The sequence below is a fragment of the Ursus americanus genome, chromosome 14 (assembly GCF_024610735.1).
Source record: "Ursus americanus isolate L20-20 chromosome 14, mUrsAme1.1.p, whole genome shotgun sequence".
Lineage (NCBI taxonomy): Eukaryota > Metazoa > Chordata > Mammalia > Carnivora > Ursidae > Ursus > Ursus americanus.
In genome coordinates, this window is record NC_142140.1 from 44,998,662 (window position 1) to 45,020,784 (window position 22,123).

Sequence of the window (22,123 nt, forward strand, 5' to 3'; positions counted from 1 at the left end):
GCCAGTCTAGAGAGTGTAGTGTGTACTTTCCCACCCGTTTCCCTGATGGCTAAGGATGCTGAGCATCTTTTCATGTGTGTTTTTTTTTTTTAATGCCACCTGTATATTCCCTATGGGCAAGTGTCCATTCAAACCCTTTGCTTGGTTTTAATTGGGCTGTTTGAGTTTTGGGACTTCTTTATATATTCTGGATACAATCTGTTTATCTGATGTGTGATTGCCAGGTTGTTCTCTTAACAGGGTCCTGCACAGACTCTTAGCTGCAACCCCCAATTGCCCCATTAAGTCTCCCATCTGTCTATAAAGGGCAGTGATAATCATTACCCCCTATTCCCCAAGAAGCAAACAGGCTTGGAGAAGGGAAGGCCCCATGACCTGTCGGTGGCACAGTAAATATATGATCTCCAAACTCGAGACTCTACCAGCAGGCTCCAGGGGGGCCGCCATGAGCCTCATCTCCCGGGAAACTCTGAGTGTCTCTAAGGACACAGAACCCCACTGCGTCCTGAGGCCGAAAGAGCAGGAATCAATCAGCCAGGCCAATGTGCTTCTTTCACCACAGATTTATTTGCTGAACCTTCATGCCGAGCCTTGACAAACATGCAAGAGGATGAATTCGGAGCCTCAGGACCCACCCGGCTCCCAGGTGTCACCACATCAAGGCACTTTACCAACAGCTGGGCAATACCTGGGACCCTGCCGACCCTGTGGTGATCTTGATGCAGCTGTAGCCTGCTGCTCTGATCACCCCGGTGCAGAGGACAGCTCTAAGCCAGCCCCGCCTGGGCCCAAACCCCACCTGAGACAGGCCACACTGCATCTACCCACCCTATCTCGGATGTCCTGGTCACACAGGCTGAGATGAAGATGGCCGGTGGGGGTGGGGGGATGGGGGTTCAACTACCATTCCCGTCACTCACCCTGAAGCATGCTCCGGGCCCGCCCAGCAGCAGCACAAGGCTCAGCACAGAGCAAGCCGACTCCTCTGAAAGACTGAATGAGCGGTGGAGGACGCCAGCATGAGGGAGGCCCGAAGCTTCTAGGGCCTGACAGCAAGTGTTCGGAAGCCCTAGACAGAGCTGGATCTTGGCACCCCTGCCCAGCCAGCTGCATTTCTTTGGTTTAGGGGTGGCTTGAAGCCAAAGATCAAAAGAAGCCTTCCCCAGCCCCCCCGCCCCCAAGCTCTCATGACTGGCCCAGATGTGTCTACTGAAGGCCTCCTCTGTGCCAGGTAACTTGCAGGGGTTCTCCGATCCACAAACACAAATAATCTAAAATGCAAAGCTGTTCTCAAGCAAGATGAACATCCGTCAAGGCCTCCCCTCCCGACTGCACGGTGCTTAAGAGTTGATGAGGCTGGTTCACATCCAGGCGCGCGCCAGCACTTCCGCTCGGAGGAGGGCTGGGGGCCTCCACTACACAGATGGGGAATGCAAGGCTCGGAGGAGGCAGCTTGCCCGGTGCCGTCCAGGAGGAGTGGGCACGAAGAGACGGAAGTTGCAGCTGCGGCCTCAAAGCAGACACTTAGGAACCGTCCGTCAATTTCATGAGTCTCAACCTGACCTGAAGTTCTTTCGGAGTCGAGATATAGTTTTAGAGGGGAAATAGTAGAACCAAGAATATAACTGCTAGGGTTTCTGGCTGGGGCCACTGCCAGGATGCTGTGGGCCTCCTCCCAAACACAGCTGTGTCGCTACAGTGGCCTGGTAGAAAGAGAGAGGGGACCCCTCCATTCCTACAAATGCCCCTCACCCCCATATCTCATTTAACCCGCCCCCAACATGGCCCCAGTTTGCAGACTGGGAAGTCGAGGCCCGGAGAGGGGAGAGCTGAGCCCAGGATGCCCCCACACCAACTTTGAGGGTCCTGAGTCCGGGTTCTCTCCCTGGCACCCCTCAAGGCCTCTGGGCCATCCACTAATCTGCCTTTTTGGTCTTCTTCTTCCTGGAGCCCTCACTCAGCTCCTCCTTGGACTTAGCAGGCAGGGCTGAGTGTGGCGAGCCGGGCCCACCGCCGCCATGGGACCCACCGTGGTTGTCGTGGTGATGGTTACCCCCCCAGGCGGTCCCAAACAGCACAGGGCAGATGTAGCCCTCCAGAACATCAAAAGGGGAGCTGTGGGAGTGAGTGGCCGTCAGGAACACCTGAGGTGGGGTGGCAGAAGGATAGGGAGATAGCGAGAGAGACAGAGGGAGACCGAGGCAGAAAGCAAAGTGGGGGAGGGAAGAGGGGAGAGAAGGTCAGCTAGGTCAAGGCCAGAGGTAGCCCAGACCCATCCTTCTGGCTTTATGCACCCCCAGGAGGGTGACTACCTGTCCCAGGTTTCTTGGGATACAGGACTTCTGGTGCTGAAACCCCAGACAGCATTGGGCACACGGGGACAGCCGATCTCCCCCCTCACCTCAGGGGCCCCCCAACACCTGGGCTCAGAGAAGAACAGTGCTTGGCTTGAGGCTGCTCACTCCCTTCCCCTTTTCAGTGGCCTATGGGTCCCCTCCCAGGGAGCCAGCAGCGAGCTCCCCAGATCCATGGGGGAGGAACAGTGTGGTCCCTGAAGACCCCTCCTGGGTGAGCTAACCCCAGCTCAAGGCCTTAGGATTAGACCAGCACCATTCCTGATCTAGCCTAAGTCCCTGGTGTCCTGAATGTGCCTTCCTGGGTCCTGTCCCTCAGCTCTCCACCACCAAGGCTCGAGGCCCCAATTGTCTGAACAGACTCCCCGTGCTCCTGCCCCACCCCCAGGCTGGGCCCTCTGCCCAGAAGGCCTTATGCTCCTTACCCTGTCCCCACCTGCTGGACGCTCCTCTTATCAGACCGTCCTCCCATGCACAGACCTACTGGGACCCCTTCCCTAGCCCCCTGCCTTAGGGCTGTCCTTTCTGGGACATGAGACTGCAAGTCTGAGCTCCCAGCGTGGAAGCTGTGGGTTGGTGTGGGGCAGGGCAAGCAGACTTACCTTACAGGAGACCATGAACATGGTGAAGATAAAGATGAGGCTAGCTTTGGACACCGGGAGCCAGCGGGTCTGCTGCAGGGTGAAGAGTATGGCTCCATACAGGCTGGCCTTTGTGGGGCTGGAGGGGGCAGCTTCTGTTACCGCGAGGCGCCACGCAGCTCAGGCCTTTTCCCCTCTGGCCCAGACCCCGTTCTTCGCCTGCCCACTGCCGGCCCCAGCTCCCATCCCCGCTTCTCCCGTGTGTGTGGTGGGAAGATGCCTGTGTGGCATAGATCAGGTGGGTTTTCCCTGCACAATACAGGGTTAACTTGGCCCAAAGAGAGGTGTGGCTTTCCCCCCTGGCTCCTGGGAGGTAGCCTCAAAGCCCCGGAAATATTCTGCCTGATAGGAGTGTCTTTGCTCACTTGGGGACTTTGGGTCATACCAGTTAGGAACGAGGTGATTTAAGGTGGGGTCTTGGGCCACGTGGTATCAGTTCGACCTCTGGAGGGGCTGGACACAGGTCAGGCAAGCAGGCGGTCAGCTATGTCTGTGTGACCAAACCCCAATAAGACACTGGACACCAGCATAGTCCCCCAGAAGGTGGGATTACAACACACGGTTTATCGTAACTTTCCTTTTCTTTCTTACGGGATAGGTTCACAATATTTTAACTTGTTCTGGAAGAGAGACCCATGACTTCTGTTCCCGATGTCTGTTGTTCATTGCTGTCCTTCATGGTGATAATCCTGCCTGATATTTCCAGAGCACTCACCAGGTACCAGGGTCGGGGAGTTTGTGAGTGTGATTCCATGGAACCCTCACCCTCAGCTGATGAGGCCGAAATAGAATCCAAGAGGGGCAAACACTTGCCCACTTAGTAGCAGGCAACACAACATTCTGGGTCCCCGTTTCCTTGTCAGCGGACTGAGGGTGGGACTAGACCTCTAGGAGGGATGAAGTGAGATAACGCTCTTCTCTGAAGTATGGAATGGGAATTTTCATTTGCGTATGGGTGAGCCTTTTTAAAAATCTTGTCATTTTTTAATGGCCATCACTTTCTTTATTGTAGATTGGGAGAAAATTTGATTAGCCCAAACCAATGAGGTCTTTTAAATACATATAAGCTAAATGTAGCACGGGGCCCTAGGTTGGATCCTGGATGTTGCCCCCAATGCTCTGTACTCCTCCCCACCCACACTCTGCACTCTGACCCTGCAGAACTGGGCGGAATCACTGCTCTTTTCTGACTTGACAGCTGGCAGAGGTGCTGGCCTCTGTCCGGAGGCTCCTCCTTTGCCCGAAAACTCCTACTCACACTTCAAAACCCAAATCAAGTATCTCATCTCCCTGCAGCTCTGCCTGCCCCTCCCCCCAGGCAGAGCCATGGTTCCCCTTCTGCTCCATGGATGTTCCATGACCTCTGGAAGCTTCTGGAAGACAGAATTAGTGGCTGCGGCTTCCAAGTTACCAGGAACATCCAACCCAGGGTCAGGCCCAGGAGGCACCTGTACATACAGGAGAGATATGGGGGGGGGGTGGAATGGGATACTCACAAGGACATGTGCAGGATCTCATTGGTCTCTGGCTTCCAGACTCCTCGGAGCAGCTGCTCAACATTGGACATGAGGGCGACACCAGAGCCTAGGAGACAGGGTGCTCCTGAATAAGCCTGCCGCCTCCAGCTCCCCATTCTGCTCGGCTGAGTTCCCAAGGAAGCAGCTTTGCTGCCCCTAGTCTTCTCCAGAGGGACGCTGAGCCTGGGTGTATGACCATCAGTTACAGCGGGGAGAGTGAGGCTCAGCAGGGTCACGTGGCATATTTGGAGCAAAACCAGCATGAAGGAATTGAGGTCATATCTCACCTGCAAGGTATGTCTTTGACAAATCTGGCTTGTCTGCCCTGATGCCTCTAGTCCAGGACCCTGAGCTATGCATAAGGCTTCTAGAAGGCTTCCCATTCTAGGCGCTCTCCTTCCTCAGGGCTCTGAACTTTCAATCCTTCTTAAGCCACTGCCCTCTGGGAGTCATGCTATACCCCTGGGGAATTTATTCCATAGCACAGGCTTCCTGGAGAGTGAATTAAGGAGACCCATATGGGACATAATGGTTGAAGTTCTAGAAGAATCTTCCCATTTATCCCCAATGTACTGGCTAAAGAGGCTTGAACACCCACTCTAGGAATGGCTGTGCTGAGGTGCCTGGTATGCACCACTGGACCAGGGGTTCATATCTGGAGTGATTTTGCCCCCAAGGAGGCACTTGGCAATATCTGGAGACATTTTTGGTTGTTGCAACTGGGGCAGGGCTGCTACTGGTGGGTTAAGACCAGGAACGCTGCTCAAAATCCTACAGTGTATAAGATAGTCTCCACCACAGAGCATGATCCAGCCCATGTGTCAGTGGTGCCAAGTACACTGTGGCTCAGTGGAGCGTGTGCTGGGCCCTGGCATTTTGGCAGCACCCACTTTGGTTTCAGGGAGTAAGGGTAAGGCACCCAGTGGTGTTAGCGCTTGCTTGAGCCTTCTTTCCCAGTCCTCCTGCTACTCCTTGGTCCGCCTCTACAACTATTATTGTTGAATTGTTTATTTCTCCTTTAACTTCTCAGTTTTTGCTTTATATATTTTGGGGCTGTTTTTAGATGCATATATATTTATAATTGTTATACCTTCCTAGCGGATTGGTCCATCATTGTAAAGTGCCCTCTTTAATTTTTAGTAACATTTTTTGTTTTAAGGTCTCTCTTGGTCTGCCTCTTAACATAGCTAGAAGAGAAGGAAAAAGAGGACTTCAAAAGTAGTTAAGAAATTGGATGTTGAATTCAGAGAACCTGGAGTCAAACGTAGCTGCACCCCCTTAGCTGTGTGACCATGAGCAAGTCATTTCATTTCCCTCCTCAGTAAAGAGGGGATGATGTTAGATTTTTCCTAGAGCAGAGTCTTAAGAATCAAATGAGATAAGATGCACAAAGGCCTCAACTCAAACCTGCCCTGAGGCATAATGTCTTAACCTGGAGTCCATAAACCCAGACAGGAAACAGAACTACACCTTCATTTTCATGTCCCTCACTGCAATACAGCCCTTCCTTCCACTGTGAAGGGAGGCAGTAAGCTGAGAAGGACCTGCAAGGCTGTGACTCCATCACCAACAGAATTCATGGATTTTTCCCTTTTCACATTCCCATTGTTGCAGATAGTTTCATAATATCATTTATGCTTGACAACACTTCAAAAGTTTGAGAAATACCTATTTGCTAAGTGAATGGTCTCTTATTTAATGCTTTGGTAAAGACGTATAAAATGACTATATCATATTAAAATTTTTTGGGTAACTTTTATTAAAAAATTTTTTTTGATAGCTATTTTAAAATAACGGGCCTCTTTTATCATCCTATATATTTTATCTTGTGCACTTAAACACGTAAAAGGCCTTCCTGGACTCAAAAAGGACCATGGTCCACAAAGGTTAAGAACCCCTGTAGTTATAGGGGTGTGATTTCTTCTCCAGGAGGCGTTTGGCAACACCTGGAGACATTTCCAGTTGTCCCACTGGGGGCGCTACTGACATCTGGTGGGGGGAGGCCAGGGATGCTGCTCAGCTTTTTCCAATGCCCAGGACAGCACTCGCCAGAGGGTGACCTGGCACCAAACATCAGTAGTGTCACAGCTGAGAACACCTGCCTGAGAGACAGCTGTCATTGTCGCGTGGTCCTATTTATCTTTGACAGTTAAATTCTGGAAGAATCTTCCCACTTACTCTAAAGCTGTTGGCTAATGAGGCTGGACTCCCACAAAAGTCCTCTTAGCCTGGAGCAATGCCTGTGCCAACCTGGGGGCCTGACCCGTACCACTGAGCAGGGGTTCTCAACCGAGGCGATTTCCCATTGTTACTAGGGTCCTATTTACCTTTGACCCAGCCAGTGGCAATCATGACGAACCACCCGTGGTGGTAGTGGTGATGGGCGTGATGGATGCCCACGGCGATCTTTCGGACTCTCACTACCTCCTTCATGGCCACGAATATAAGTTTCACAGGCAGGAAGCAGACACACTTGTAAAAGAGGTCCAGGGGGCAGAAGAAAATCAAGTACCTTTGGGGAGAGAACACAGAGTGTCAGGGAGGAAGACAGACCATCAGGGGTCCCTGGGAGGTGAGGCTGTGTCCAGATCCCCCTCCTCCGCCTGCCGGGTCAGGATAGAGCTGGGCAATGGAGAGCAGTGCGTTCAGGACCACTGTGGACATTGTGTGGATGGGTCCTATTTCCTCCAACTCCCTACCTCCCACCTCCCCAGTGGCTGGGTCACCCCCACCCCCAACTCTGCTCTCCCAAGCCCCACCAGCCTGATGGTGCTTACCAGACGGCTGAGGCCAGCAGGATGCTGGAATTGTTGCTGAAGTAGTCGATCAGGGGCTCCCCGAGGAGCAGATCAGCCAAGATGTAACTCCCGAAACAGTGCAGCATGGCACACAGCCAGGACGCCATGGGATGGCGCCGGGACAGCTCGACGGCTCCTGGGGGGCACAGAGGTGTCCCCCACCGTCACCAGGGTGCCAAGGGCATGCTTTGTCCCCATGCCCTCTAGTCAGCCCATCCTAATTCAGCTGCCCTGCAGTTTGCCCATTTCAGAGGAAGAACCCAGGCTCAGAGAGGCTGGGCACATGCCTGAGGTCACACAGAGAAAAGGCAGAGCAGGGTCGGGGCTCTTTCTTCTGTGCTCAGAGAGGTGGCAAGGATGGTAATGCCAGGTCCCATTTAGCAAGCACCTCCAGGCCTCAGACACTGGGTTTACACGTATATGAAGGACTCGCTAAATCCTTATTGATAATCACGGCCAAGCGATCACTCTCCTTATCCCTACAAGAGAGGGAGGCGTGGAGAGGGAGCAGTGTGCAGATGGGAAGACTTTCATGCGGCTGCTTCTGCCTTGGGCTGATGCCAAGATCCCTACAACCTCACTCCTGTCCTCTTGGTCTCTCCCTCTTTTTACATTTTTTTTTTATTGCGGTAAAATATACATGAAATGTGCTACTTTAACCATTTTTAAGTGCACAGCTTGGTGGCATGAAGCACATTCACACTGTCATGCCCATCACCGCCATCCATCTCCAGGACTTTTTCAGTGTTCCCAGCTGAAACTCTGTCTCCGTTAAACACCAACTCCCCATTCCCTCCTTCAGCCCCTGGTTCCCACCATCTACTTTCTGTCTCTGTGAATTCGACTCTTCTAGGGACCTCATGTAAGTGGAATCACACAGTATTGTCCTTTTGTGTCTGGCTTCTTTCACTCAGCATCATGTCCTCAAGGTTTGCTCATGTTGTAGCAGGTGTCAGAATTCCTTCCTTTCTAAAGTTGAATAATCTCCCATTATATGGATATATACCACATTTTGTTTATTCACTCATCCATCGATGGACACTGGAGTTGTTCCCACCTTTTGGCTATTGTGAATAATGCTGCTAAGAACGTAAGTGTACCAGTAGCTATTTGAGTTCCTGCTTTCAACTCTTTTGGGGATATATACCCAGAAGTGGAATTGATGGGTCAAATGGTAATTCTATGTTTAATTTTTTTGAGGAACTGCCATATTGTTTTCCATGGCAGCTGTACCATTTTGGATTCCTACCAGCAGTTCACAAGGGTTCCAACTTCTCCGCATCCTCCCCAACACTTGTCTTTTGTTACAAACTAGTGGCATAGAAGGAGCAAAGACACAAAAGCAGAAATGGCCAAGCACAAATGCCACCTCTCTAGGAAGGCTCCTTGCTCTGCTGGGTCAGTCACTCCTGCCTCTGGGCTCCCACAACCCTGTGGACTGTATCCTATTATGGGTCTTGGTATTTTATTTAATTTTTAACACCAAGAAAAAGTAGATTAGAGGTTGCTTAGGGCTGGAGGGAATGGGGGAGATGGGAGGGTGACAGCTGAAGGATACAGATTTCTTTTGGAGTTGATGGTTGCACAATTCTGTGAATATACTAAAAACCAATGAATGGGATGCTTTAAATGGGTAAATTGGGTGGTATATGAATTATGGCTCAATAAAGCTGTTATAAAATAAAAGGGACAACAGAAGAATGTAACTTATTGCAGTTTCTGTAACTGAGGATACACACTCATAAATGATAGTAAATTGATTCTTCCTATAAACCCAAGGCAACAAAATACAAAAAGGAACGGTCTTGCTTAGTGAACAGAAATAAATCCCGTTCATCAAGAAAATTGCTCAGTGCATTGGCCTCTAATTTGGCTGTACATCAGCATTACCTGGGGACTTTACAAACCAGACACCTGAGCCCCACCCCAGAGCATCTCAACTGGCGAGTCTGGGGTGTTGCTGGGGTTAAGGATTTTTTTAATGCTCCTGGGCGATTCTTGCATTTACTGCTCCATCTCCATGCTCAGGACAAGACTTTGTTCCGTTTTAAAGTAATCTCTACGCCTAATGTGGGGGTCAAACTCATGATCCCGAGATCAAGGGTCATGTGCTCCACTGACTGAACCAGTCAGGTGCCCCTCAGGACAAGATTTGGATTGAGAAAGGGAATCCGGTGTTCACAGCCATGAACACGACTGTTCATAGCAGCTTTATTTGTAAGTAAGTAATTTGTAGAATGGCTTCAGTGGGCAAAGGGATGAACAAACTGTGGTACACCTATATCATGGAATACTACGCAGCAACAAAGAACCAACCCGGGATACATGCAGTAACTTACATGGATGTCAAGGGCACTCTTCTGAGTGAAAACAGCCAATCTCAGAAGGTTATATACTGAGGCACCTGGGTGGCTCAGTCGGTTACATGTCCAACTCTTTGATTTTGGCCCAGATCATGATCTCAGGGTCAGGTGATCCAGCCCCACATTGGGGTCCACACTCAGCTTGGAGTCTGCTTAAGACTCTCTTTCCTCTCTCTCTGCCGCCCCCCAGCCCCCGCTCGTGCTCTCTCTAATAAATAAATAAACCTCAAAATAAAGAGAAGGTTCCATATTATATGATACCATTTCTATGAGTTTCTCTAAGTAACAAAACCATAGTGATGAGTGACAGAGAGCAGACCAGTGGTCACCAGGGGTTAGGGCCTGGCAGAGGATATAACTATAAAGGAGCATCACTAGGGAGTTTCTTTGGGTGGCAGAACCATTCTGTACCCCAATTGTGATGGTGGTTATTAGAATCTACACACATGATCAAATACAGAATGGTACAGGGGCGCCTGACTCCCTCAGTTGGCAAGCACGCGACTCTTGACCTTGGGGCTCTGAGGTGGAGCCCCTACGTTGGGTGTACAGATCACTTAAAAATAAAATCTTTAAAAAAATACAGAACTGTATTTAAGAAACTGTAAATACTGCTGAATAAAGTCAGTAGTTGGTGTTAATGGGATTGTACTGATGTCAGTTTCCTGGTTTTAGCAATGACCCACCATTATGTAAGACGCTGTCATTGGGGGAAGCTGGATGAAGGGGATTTGAGAACTCTTCACACTACTTTTGCAACTTCTTAGGAGTTTTAAACTTTTTAAAAAATGTTTAAATCCCACACTAAATAGAGGGGAAGAGTTCTCAAAAAATAAGTTTACAAAAAACACTAGGGGTACAGGATTAATGTCTATTAGTCAAAGTCTTACACTTTGTATTACCCACTTGAAGTCTTCAGAATTTTTATAAACAGGTCCTATCTGTATGTTAAATTATTTATTTTATTTACGTTTAAGTAATCTCTGTGCCCAATGTAGGGCTTGAACTCACAACCCAGAGATCAAGAGTCACACACTCTACTGACTGAACCAGCCAGACGCCCCCATCTTTATGTTAATATGGTCATAATCCCCTATGGCCACACCCCAGAGTTGCAACCTGGGTGTCTCCTGGTGTGACAAGTGTTTCTTCATCTACATTCCTTCCCTCCCCCATTAGTTTCACTTTCCAGAGAATGCTTTTAGGATTAAGTTGTAAGGCACAGCTACTTAGCTCTCAGGGCCAGAGCTGGTACCAATAACTCTCCTTAAACAATTCACTTGAATTCAATGACAACTGCCCTCAATGTGGATGTGAGATGACAAGGTTACTTGTGATCTACTAATCAAAGACTAATCAAGGGGCGCCTGGGTGGCTCCGTTGGTTAAGTGCCTGCCTTTGACTCAGGTCATGATCCCAGGGTCCTGAGACTGAGAGCCCTGTGTTGGGCTCCCCGGTCAGTGGAGAGCCTGCTTCTCTCTCTTCCTCTGCTACTCCCCCTGCTTGTGCGCATGCTCTCTCTCTCTCTGTCAAATAAATAAAATCTTAAAAAAAAAACAAAACCCAAAAACTAATCAACAGAAATGATCTATTCAGGTTTTGTGTTTTTTTTTTTTTTTTTTTTTTTTAAGATTTATTTATTGAAGGGCCCCTGGGTGGCCCAGTCGGTTGAGCGTCTGCCTTTGGCTCAGGTCATGATCCCAGGGTCCAGGGATCGAGCCCTGCGAAGGGCTTCCTGCTGAGCAGGGGGTCTGCTTCTCCCTCTACCTTTCCTCCCTGCTTGTGATCTCTCTCTCTCTCTCGCAATAAATAATTGATTTGACAAAACCACACGGAGATAGCACCTTACTCCAGTTAGAATGGCAAAAATTGACAAGGCAAGAAACAACAATTGTTGGAGAGGATGTGGAGAAAGGGGATCCCTCCTACATTGTTGGTGGGACTGCAAGTTGGTACAGCCACTCTGGAAAACAGTGTGGAGGTCCCTTAAAAAGTTAAAAATTGAGCTACCCTATGATCCAGCCATTGCACTACTGGGTATTTACCCCAAAGATACAGACGTAGTGAAGAGAAGGGCCATATGCACCCCAATGTTCATAGCAGCTCTGTCCACAATAGCTAAATCGTGGAAGGAGCCGAGATGCCCTTCAACAGATGACTGGATTAAGAAGTTGTGGTCCATATATACAACGGAATATTATTCAGCTATCAAAAAGAACGATTTCTCAACATTTGCTGCAACATAGACGGCACTGGAGTAGATAATGCTAAGTGAAATAAGTCAAGCAGAGAAAGACAATTATCATATGGTTTCTCTCATCTATGGAACATAAGAACTAGGAAGATCGGTAGAAGAAAGGGATAAAGAAAGGGGGGGTAAACAGAAGGGGGAATGAAGCATGAGAGACTATGGACTCTGAGAAACAAACTGAGGGCTTCGGGGGGGGTGGGGGAATGGGATAGGCTGGTGATGGGTAGTAAGGAGGGCATGTATTGCATGGTGCACTTGGTGTCATACGCAACTAATGAATCATCGAACTTTACATCAAAAACCAGGGGTGTACTGTATGGTGACTAATATAATATAATAAAAAATATTTAAAAAAATAAATAATTGATTTGAGAGAGAGAGAAAGAGAGTAAGCTTGAGTGGGGGGGAGGGGCAGAGGGCAAGGGAGAGAGAATCGCAAGCAGACACACTCACTGGAGCCCAATGCAGGGCTCGATCTCATGATCCTGAGATCATGACCTGAGCCGAAATTAAGAGTCGGATACTTAACTGACTGAGCCACCCAGGCGCCCAGTTTTTTGTTGTTTGAAAATGTCACTTTGGGGGCATCTGGGTGGCTCATTCGGTTGGGTGTCTGCCTTCAGTTGGGTCATGATCTTGGGGTCCTGGGATCCAGACCCGCATCAGGCTCTCTGCTCAGGGGGGGAGCTGCTTCTCCCTCTCCCTCTGTGCTCTCTCTCTCAAATAAATACATAAGTCTTAAAAAAAAAAAAAAGAAAATGTCATTTTGTTTCTAGAAACTGGATTCCTTTTGTCTCTAAGCTGTCAATTCTGAACGCTTGGCCTCTCCATGACATGTGCCACGGATGAAGCTATTCACCTAAATACCTATACATACTGTTGATACACGCAACAAATTGATTTGATCTTTTTTTTTTTTTTAAGATTTTATTTATTTATTTGACAGAGATAGAGACAGCCAGCGAGAGCGGGAACACAAGCAGGGGGAGTGGAAGAGGAAGAAGCAGGCTCATAGCGGAGGAGCCTGATGTGGGGCTCGATCCCATAACGCCGGGATCACGCCCTGAGCCAAAGGCAGATGCTTAACCGCTATGCCACCCAGGCGCCCCCAAATTGATTTGATCTTAATCCTTTGGTGAGTATGGGGACCTCATCAGTCTTGCCCGCTGCTGCACCCCCAGTGCATGGCACTATGCCTGACACATAGTAGCCGCCCAATAAATAGTTGTGAGTGAATGAACTCCCGCCCTCACGGAGCTTACATTCTAGTAAATGTGGACGGAACACCTCCTAGGCATTGAGGTTGTGTCAGGCACTTTGGGTCGTACGATAACAACACCTCCCTTGCTCCATTTATTTATGGAGTTACTATTTTGTCCCAGGCAACTATATGCCTTCATTCCATCCTTGAATAATATAAGGATCAATATCCCCACTTGTAGGGAGGTATATGGGGGCCCGTGTCCCCCAGCCTAGAATTCATGTCCACCAGAACCTCACAATGTGACCTTATTTGGAGCAGGGTCATTGTAGGGTCTTTCATTCCAAGAAACATGAAGCCTACTCCCTCTATAGAAGGGGCTTCTTCGCTTGGTCAACCTCACGGAGAAGTGGGGATGGGGGTGGTGGGAATATCTGCCCCTCCTCCAGAGGGAAAAAAGCCCAAATTTTCCTCCAGCACACGGTTGGGAGGATCTACAGGCATCACCACCTTGGAGGCCATATGGCAATAAATCTGAGCAAATCTGAGACTGTGCATTGCCCGTGTCTTAGCAATTCCGATCCTCACTCCTGACCCAAAAGAAACTAGCAAAGGAGATGTGGAGGGAGGATTTCACTGCCACACTGTTACGGTAGAAAGGTAAAGTCTACCATCTCTCAGGGGCAGGCTGGAGAGTCACACACAGAGCTGCTATTTAGAAGTGAACTAGGTCTACACCCAGGCTCCTCAACTGCATCTGGCAGTGCGTTCCTACAGGGCTGTCTTGTGCCCTGGCAACGCGCAGCAGCCCGCCTGGCCTCCCCCCACTAGATAGCAGGGGCATGCCCCCACCCTGCTTGGGACAGCCAGAACTGTGTCCGGATATTGCCAAATATCCCTGGGGACAAAATCCCCTCTGGTTGAGAAGCACCACTCTAGAGAAATCAACACGGATAAATCCCATTCGGTTATTACTGAGTAAAAAGGTTAGGCTGCAAAATGATACCTATATGTATATCTTATGCATATATTTAAAACACAACACACTCCATGTAGTTCATAGACACATATATAGCAGAGAAGGTGTAAATACAGGCATGAAACAATACAGAAGGATTTTAGGGTGGTGGTCACATCTAGAGAGGGAGGGAGGGAGAAGGGACGAGGCTGGCTGCGTCTCTCAATCTATTTATCTATTAAAAAACCATCCGAAGACGGACACCTGGGTGGTGCAGTTGGTGAAGCGTCTGACTCTTGGTTTTGGCTCAGGTCATGATCTCAGGGTCGTGGGATGGAGCCTTGCGTCAGGCTCCACGATCAACTCGGAGTCTGCTTGAGATTCTCTCCCCCTGCCCCTCCCTCCACTCGCACTCTCTCTCTTTCAAATAAATAAATAAATAAATAAATAAATAAATAAAATCCTTAAAAAAAAAAGAACATCTGAAGCAAATCTATGTTCACATCCGTTCAGTCTCTGTGGAAGGGAGAGAGGTGTCTATGACATTTATTCTGTGTGTATGAAATACTTAATCATCAAAACTAGCAAAAACAAGAGTCCCCCGGAAAGCTTACAAGCAGGAGGGACATGAGGTGCTCAGCTGCTTCATCACACCGGGCTCCACAGGCCCCCTCATCGGACCCTCACTACCTGCCCCCTCTCTGATGGCCATGATCAGAGGTCCAGGAACAGGAGGTGGACAGTGGGGAACCATGCTATATCCTACTGAGAGAACCCAGCAAAAGGTTCCGGAAGACTCTTAAAAAACAGTGTTCACAGCAGCACTATTCACAATTGCCAGAGGGTGGAAACAACCCAAGTGTCCACCAAGAGATGAACGGTTAAACAAGATGTGGGAGATCCAGACGATGGAGTATCATTTTGCCTTAAAGAGGACTTAAAGTCCTAACACACGCCACAAACATGGGCAAATCTTGAAAACACGCTAAGTGAAAGAAGCCAGACCCAAAAGGTCACATAGTGTGTGATGTCATCTACATGAAATGTCCAGAACAGGCAAATCCACAGAAATGGAAAGCAGACTGGTGCTTACCGGGGGCTGGGGGAGAGAGGGATGGGCAGTGACTGCTCGTGGTTTCTTTTTGGGGGGAGGAAAATGTTCTGAACTTACATATTTCATATAAGTGGAATAATATAACATAGCCTTTTGCCTCTAGCTCTTTCACTGAACACAGTATTTTCAAGAGCAATATTCATTTTTCTCTGCTGTCAGGTATTCCAACATAGGAATAGATCACAAGTTCTCTCTCCATTCTCTTGCACAAACTACAGTTTATAATCAGGAAACATGCTTAATAAAAGTTGTTTGAGAGAAAATCGTAAACGCACTCCCCTTTCTCTTCGCCACCCCCAACTAACTATGTGACCTCGGACCCACCATTGTTCCTCTGTGTCCTGCTCCTTCTGTGAAGTGCAAACCCCAATCCTTTCTTTGCCCAGCTCCTTCAAAGGCTGGAACTGAAATTTCCCTCCTCCATCTCCCCCACAGTGCATCTTCTCCCTGCCCTCGAGGTTGTCCTAAGTCTCAGCATTTACAAAGGTCCTACAGGTTGAAGCAGAATGTTCTCTTCTTTTCTCCAGGGTATCTATTTAAAATGCTGCCAGCTGAGAGTTAATCCTTCAGAGCAGCTGGTGGGTCCTGCAAGGGCTGGGTCAGGTGAGGCACCCATGTTTTGCAGAAACGGATACCTCTGCATCTAAAAATAATCCTTAGGGGTTGAATTCTTTCCAGGGTCATTCTTGTGCCCTCTGGGACCATCCCAGGGACTGAGGCTAGGGAGCTGGCCGGGGGGGGGGGTAGGGCGGGTTGTGGGAGTAAAGCAGGCTCCCATGTTTGTACCATGGGTGAGTCCTGGTAGAAAAGTCACAGACCCAGGTTTGGCTCTGCCGCTTACTCTGGTGTGGCTTTGGGCAAATGACTGCTCCCCACCAGCCTCAGCTTCCTCTGCTTTCGAAAGAAGAGGATGAGGGCACCCCTTCCCCAAGCTGTACTGATGATTCAACGTGGTGTGAGTGATTATCAAGATGATTCTTAGCTTTATCAAACTTACTTATCTCAGCAACCCCAGAAGAGCCAGATCAGTTTCCCCATTGCCACAGAGGAGAAGATGGAGGCTGATGGGGGATGGGCCTGCCCTGAAGATCCACAGCAAGGTGATGCCAAGAACCTTCCCTCTGGCTCTTTCTTTGCCATAGTCCTTCCTGGCTTCTCTTGCTGGGTTTTGGGGCAGCATCAGGAACCAGGAGAATGTGGGTTGCAATCCCAGGTTTGCCACCAAAGCACTCCCCTCTTGCTGGGTGAGCTTTGGCCAGTCACTCCTCTCTCCGGGCTCCAACAGGTGTATTTGTGTATAACGGGGGTGCTGTCTAGAGGGACCACCCATCCCGGTTTGTCTGGGACCGAGGGGTTCCTGGAACGTGGGGGTTTTGGTGCTTGTCTTAATGGAACCTGGGTGAGGTGATCACCCCAGTGCTATTATTCATTTCAAAGGGCGCCAGTGAGGACAAAAAGAAATTGCTTAGTGCTTAGCAATTATGCACGAGTTATTCCTGGAACTGAACTGAAATGGAAAGTACCTGTGGGTGGAAATTTTAGCTGGTGGATTTATAAAAATCTGCTCTGCCTGAGGAGGGAGAAGGAAGCCCTGATCGCATCCCTAGTTCTGGCCTGGGATGGGCATCACAACATTCCCTCTCTGGGGGTCAGAGTCCTGTCTATGGAAGGCAGGGAAGCCCTAGAATGTTCCCTGGGGCACTTTCAGCACTGCCATGGCTCCGCGCTATTTAGTCTGAGGTCTAAACATGGGAGGTGTATTTATAGAGCTTCTCAGGGACTTGAAGGCAAGTCTTCTCCTGAGCCTTCAAGCTCAGGTGTCTGCCTTGGTTTCTTCCCCTGTGAGAGATGGCAGCCCCTGCCTCGCAAGGTTGGAGGAGAAAAGCTTACGGTTCATGCCAGAGGTCTCAAAACAGGGCTCAAGGAGCTGTCTCGTGAGCCCCACAGCATTTTAGAAGATGTTCAAACCGCAACCAGGATGCCTTTCATTAGGTGAATGACTAACTATGGTGCATATGTACCATGGGATATTACTCAGCGATGAAAAGAAATGAGCTCTCAAGCCACGAGAAGACATGGAAGAAACTTAAATGCATATTGCTAAGTGAAAGAGGCCAGTCCGAAAAGGCTACACACTGTATGATTCCAATTCTGTGATATTCTGCAAAAGGCAAAAACCATGGAGATGGTAAAAAGATCGGGGGTTGCCAAGAGCTTGGGGGAGGGGGCAGGATGCTCGCGTGGAGCGCGGGGTATTTTTAGGTTAGTGACACTACCTCTATGATACTGTAATGGTGAATACATGTTATACATTAGGTGAAATCCACAAACTGTACAACACAAAGTAATCCTAATGTAAACTGTAGACTTTGGTTGATATGTGATAGTGCTAATATAATAATAATGATGTGGGCTTGTGGATTATAACAAATGTACCCCTCCGTGCAGAATGCTGATGGTGGGGAGGTCAGAGAGTACACAAAAACTATACTTGCAGCTTAATTTTGCTGTGGATCTAAGACTGCTCTAGAAAATGGCCTATCAATTTCTTAAAAAGAAAAAAAATGTTCATTATTTTTATTTTAAAAATGTTTTTATTTTATTTTAACGACTTTGTTAAAAAAATGCTTGAACAGCCAATATATACACATAGGGAACTGCATATCACATTTCCAGCTTCCCTTGAAAAATCATTTCTGGTGGTTCTTGCCCCAACCAGGCAAAGATGTGCATGGCTGGATCTCACCTGGGGACAGTCCCCACCTGGCTGGCTTACTGCTTCCCATACATCACCTGCCTGGCTCTTGAAAGCGCTGGAGTTTGAGACTCAGTCTAGATCACTGGTTCTCAACTGGTAGCAACTACATCTGGGGATATTTCTGGTTGTCACAACTGGGGTGTGCTACCAGCATCTAGTGGGTTGAGCCAGGGAGGCTGCGAAATATCCCAAAACGCCTGTGATGGCCCTCACCCCAGATAACACTCTGGCCCTCACTGTGACTTGTGCAGAGGCTGGGCAACACTGGTGCACAGAATTGATTCTCATCTGGGGAACTTTAAAAAAAAATACTTACGCTGGTACTGCGCACAGCGATTCTGATTTAAATGGAGGGATGCTGCAGGAACGAGAGGATTCTGAAAAGCTCCCCCGGTGAGTTTAATGTGGAGGCATATTATTCCAGAACCACTGGTCTGGAAGATTCTTGGGATATCCAGGACTGTCATTCATTCATCCAATCATGTAGCCGACGTCTAGCATAGAGCTTCTCTTCTTGCATAGAGCTAGCGGTCCTGGAGGTGAGCCAGACCTTCTCCTCCCTGCCCTATTAAGGAGCTCCAGGTTCTAATAAGGAGCTCCTGCCTCTTTTAGTTCATCCCTTCTTACACGTTATGCAGATTCTGATTCAGCAGGTCTGGGAAGGGGAGGGCCTGGCACTCTGCATTTCCTAACCAGCTCCCACCTCTCAGATGCTGTTCACCTGAGTACTGCACTCCAAGCTCTGTCCTCATTCAGGATTCTCATGAAAGCCTGACCCAGAAAATGCCTGCGTCCCAGGAAACACATCCACCCACGGCCTTACAAATAATTGTAACCACCTTTCCCAAGCGCCTTAGACCCTACTACTGATAAAGTTCTCAATACATCTTCACAAGAGCCAGGAGAGTTCAGGATCATGTTCCGATGAGCCTATTTCATAGATGAGTGAGCTGAAGCTCACGGAGGTAAGGTAACCAGCCCGGTGTTTAGTGGTGGAGACAGAGCTGACTCCTAATTCAGAGATTTTTTTTCCTAAAAGCCAGCTTGGCTCTCAGCTCCACAGGTGTGCTACCTGTGCCGTTGCCCAGGACCCTGTGATCAGAAGGGTTCCACGTTCAGTTTAGTGCTCTGTTGTCCCCATCTTGAAATTCTGACTTCCTGAGTGAGGGGCCCTGCAAATTCTGTAGCTGGTTCTGCAGTCAGCACATAGATTCTGAGAAGAAACCTTTGTAGAGGCTCAGCTGGGGGTGGGGGGATGGGCAATAGCTAAGTCCAACTCCTCCCTTTTCTAAAGGGAAGCAAGTACCCCAGAGCAATTGGAGTGAGTCTTGGGGTCCAGCAGATCTGAGTTTGAATCCCAAGGCTGTCATCTACCAGCCACAGGACCACGGGCTCGCTGTGTATGTAAATTAGCTTAGCCACTATTTCCTATTTCCCCAGTTACAAACAGAGGGGGTTTGAACTGGGCAGGGGTTTCTCAATCTTGGCAGCATGCAGCAATCACTGGGGAGGGGAGTTTGAAACATGAGCATGCAGGGCCCTATCCCGGATATACTGATTCAATTTGTCTGGAGTGGAGATGAGATGGGGGTTTAAGGGCCCCTAGGATCCCCTAATAAGCAGCTAGGGTTATGCACCACTGAATCTTCCCCACCTTCAGGAACCTTCAGGCTCCAGTACCTCTAGTTCAGATGACTTATTTACTCTGGCAGAAATTTCTAGACCCCTCCAGCATGCTCCCAGCCAGGCTGAAGACCTCTTTCCTTCAGACACTTGTGTCCTACATCCCTATGAGGCTCCAGCCCTCCACAGTTTTAGATTTCTTAAGGTATGCTAGGTTCTGTATTTGCCCAGGGGACCGGCCTGAGCCACCAAAAATTTGTCCTGGACAGGAAATGCAGTCCTGTGTTCATGATAAGGCAATACAAAGCTTATTTTGCTTTGCAAAGTAACTGAACTGCAGAATAGCTTTTAAAGAATAGGCTCTGGCTTGTGGACGGGCAAAAATAAAATGGAACAAAGACACTTGGCACACAGAATATGATCCTATTTGCATAAAATCGTGCTTTACCATCTCTAACTACAGGGTTACAAATGCATAGAAGAGAGGTCTGGAAGGGTCGGCAATACGTCAACTGTAATGATCTCTTTTCTCTTTATGTTTCTCAGCCTGATTTTTATTTTTATTTTTTATTTATTTATTTTTTTTTTTAAGATTTTATTTATTTATTTGACAGAGATAGAGACAGCCAGCGAGAGAGGGAACACAAGCAGGGGGAGTGGGAGAGGAAGAAGCAGGCTCACAGCAGAGGAGCCTGATGTGGGGCTCGATCCCACAACGCCGGGATCACGCCCTGAGCCGAAGGCAGACGCTTAACCGCTGTGCCACCCAGGCGCCCCAGCCTGATTTTTAAATACACAGAAGCACCTATTTTTATAATCTGAAAAAAAAAGCAATTTCAGTCCTGAGAGGAGAATATAGAGGTAATTTACATAAGTGGGAGAAAGGGTCACAAAGTTTCGGGATGATCGATCCCTTTTCTAACACTAAATGCTCTAGTCCCTTTCGTTTGCAAGTGTGCTATAATAGTTAAAAGGCTAGAAGATGAACAAGAAACATCAGTGAGCCTTACCTAAAAATAGAACGTATTCTAAGGAAGCTATTTACCATCATCTAAAAAAATGCTCTAAAAAACCCCCAAGAAGCAGAGTCTTTCTTCCCTTCCGCGATTCTCCGCGGGGGTCTGGAGCTGGTGGGGTTAGCTAACCCCAAATCACCCTGCCCTAGGGCGGATTCTGCTCAGTAAGTGGAAAGGATCCGCGCCACGGCTGGAAGAATTCCCGCCGGGCGCGGGAGAACCCAGCTTCGCTCGGCCCGAGGAGGGGAGATTGCCCGAGAGCCGCAGAGGAGCGGGGGCACCGGTGTCACTTTCTCTGAACCGGATTACTGCCCCCAGCACTGCCGGCCCTTATATAGACACTCAACAGCCGCTCGGGCTCCGCGCGCCAAGGGCAAGGAGGGAGGTCACGGCTGCGGGCGGCCAGGACATCTGGACTGACCCACAACACCGACCCCCGCCTGCGCCCTCACCACGACCTATGCCGCTTGCTCAAGTTCATGCGACCCTGCCGGGACCCCTGACCTTCTCTCCCAGCCCCCTCCCCAGCACCTGCTCCCCCTCCTCCATACAGTCGCATTCCTCTCCTGCCATCCAGCCCGCATCTACTCCCCCTCCCCCAGCCCCACCATCCTGGGGGTTTCTCTCCTTGCCCTCCCTCTTGTCTCTCCCCCTCCCCCGCCCACTCCATGTGGAAGAACCGCACGATCCCGGCACCTGCTGCTCCCCCAAACAGTCCCTGGGGCTGTGCCCCGCCATGATCCAGGGCTTCCCCCGCCTCGCGACCCGCAGGTTTACCCCCGCCCCCCGCCCCGCAATGCCAGCCCCCGTGGGCTGCTGGCTCTGGCTCACCTGGCTCATACTTGAGGTAGAGAATGGAGACGATGAAGTAGCTGAGGTCGAAGACCGGGAATAGCGGCACCCGCGAGAAGCTGAGCGCCAGCTCGCCTAGGCTCAGCGCCGAGAGCAGCTCCATGGCGCCCGCTGGGTCCCACCCCAGCCCCCGGCCCAGTACTTCCCGCAGCCCGCGGCCGGGCTACTGCGCCCCCGCCGCAGGACCCGCCCCCGCCCGCCAGGCACCGCCCCCAACCCGGCCCCTGCGGGAGAGGAGGGACGACCGCTGGCCCCGGGGCGGGTCGTGGGGCCGTCCTGTCCCATAAAGCCCAGCAGGGTGTCCCATACTCCGTCCCTCGGGCGATCACGAACCCCTTCAGCCCAGCGAGGCAAGGTGTAGAAGGCCCTGTGGTGTGAGTTGGGACAGGGTAGCTGTCTACTGGGGGTCCTTCCCGTACGGAGCTCACCCAGAAGGAACGAATCAGTCAAGACCCTGTCCCGGTGGGACTCAAATGGGATCCATGTCCTCTCGAGCCCTTGGATCGGGATCTGCATCCTCTGTGGGGTCTCGACCAGTTGTGAACCCCATCGTCCCGTGCCCTAGAGGGTCAAGATCCCGGTCCTCTTCGGAGCTGTCATGACCCTAGTCCTCTATGGGGCTCTGTAAGTCATGACTTCCATTCCGTCCCGGGATCCCTGTTCTCCGAAGGGACAGC

General features: G+C 49.7%; 1 protein-coding gene across 1 annotated transcript; it reads right to left on the minus strand.

The window, feature by feature from the left end:
• Positions 1-67: 67 nt before the first annotated feature.
• On the minus strand, positions 68-21,627 carry TMEM38A (transmembrane protein 38A). Its single transcript, XM_045778619.2, has 6 exons — positions 21,426-21,627; positions 7,290-7,446; positions 6,840-7,024; positions 4,492-4,579; positions 2,957-3,074; positions 68-2,144 (listed from the first exon to the last, which is right to left on the minus strand). The coding sequence occupies exons 1-6, from the start codon at positions 21,547-21,549 to the stop codon at positions 1,917-1,919; spliced, it is 900 nt and encodes a 299-aa protein (XP_045634575.2). The 5' UTR covers positions 21,550-21,627; the 3' UTR covers positions 68-1,916.
• Between the last annotated feature and the right edge of the window lie 496 nt (positions 21,628-22,123).

Coding starts and splice junctions, on each gene's coding strand:
- TMEM38A (XM_045778619.2), bottom strand. CDS start 21,549: ATGGAGCTGCTCTCGGCGCTGAGCCTAGGCGAGCTGGCGCTCAGCTTC. Junction 4,580..6,839: donor TGCCACTGGCTGGGTCAAAG/GTAAATAGGACC, acceptor CCTGTCTCCTAG/GCTCTGGTGTCGCCCTCATG. Junction 3,075..4,491: donor GAGATCCTGCACATGTCCTT/GTGAGTATCCCA, acceptor TGCCCCCTCCAG/CCCCACAAAGGCCAGCCTGT.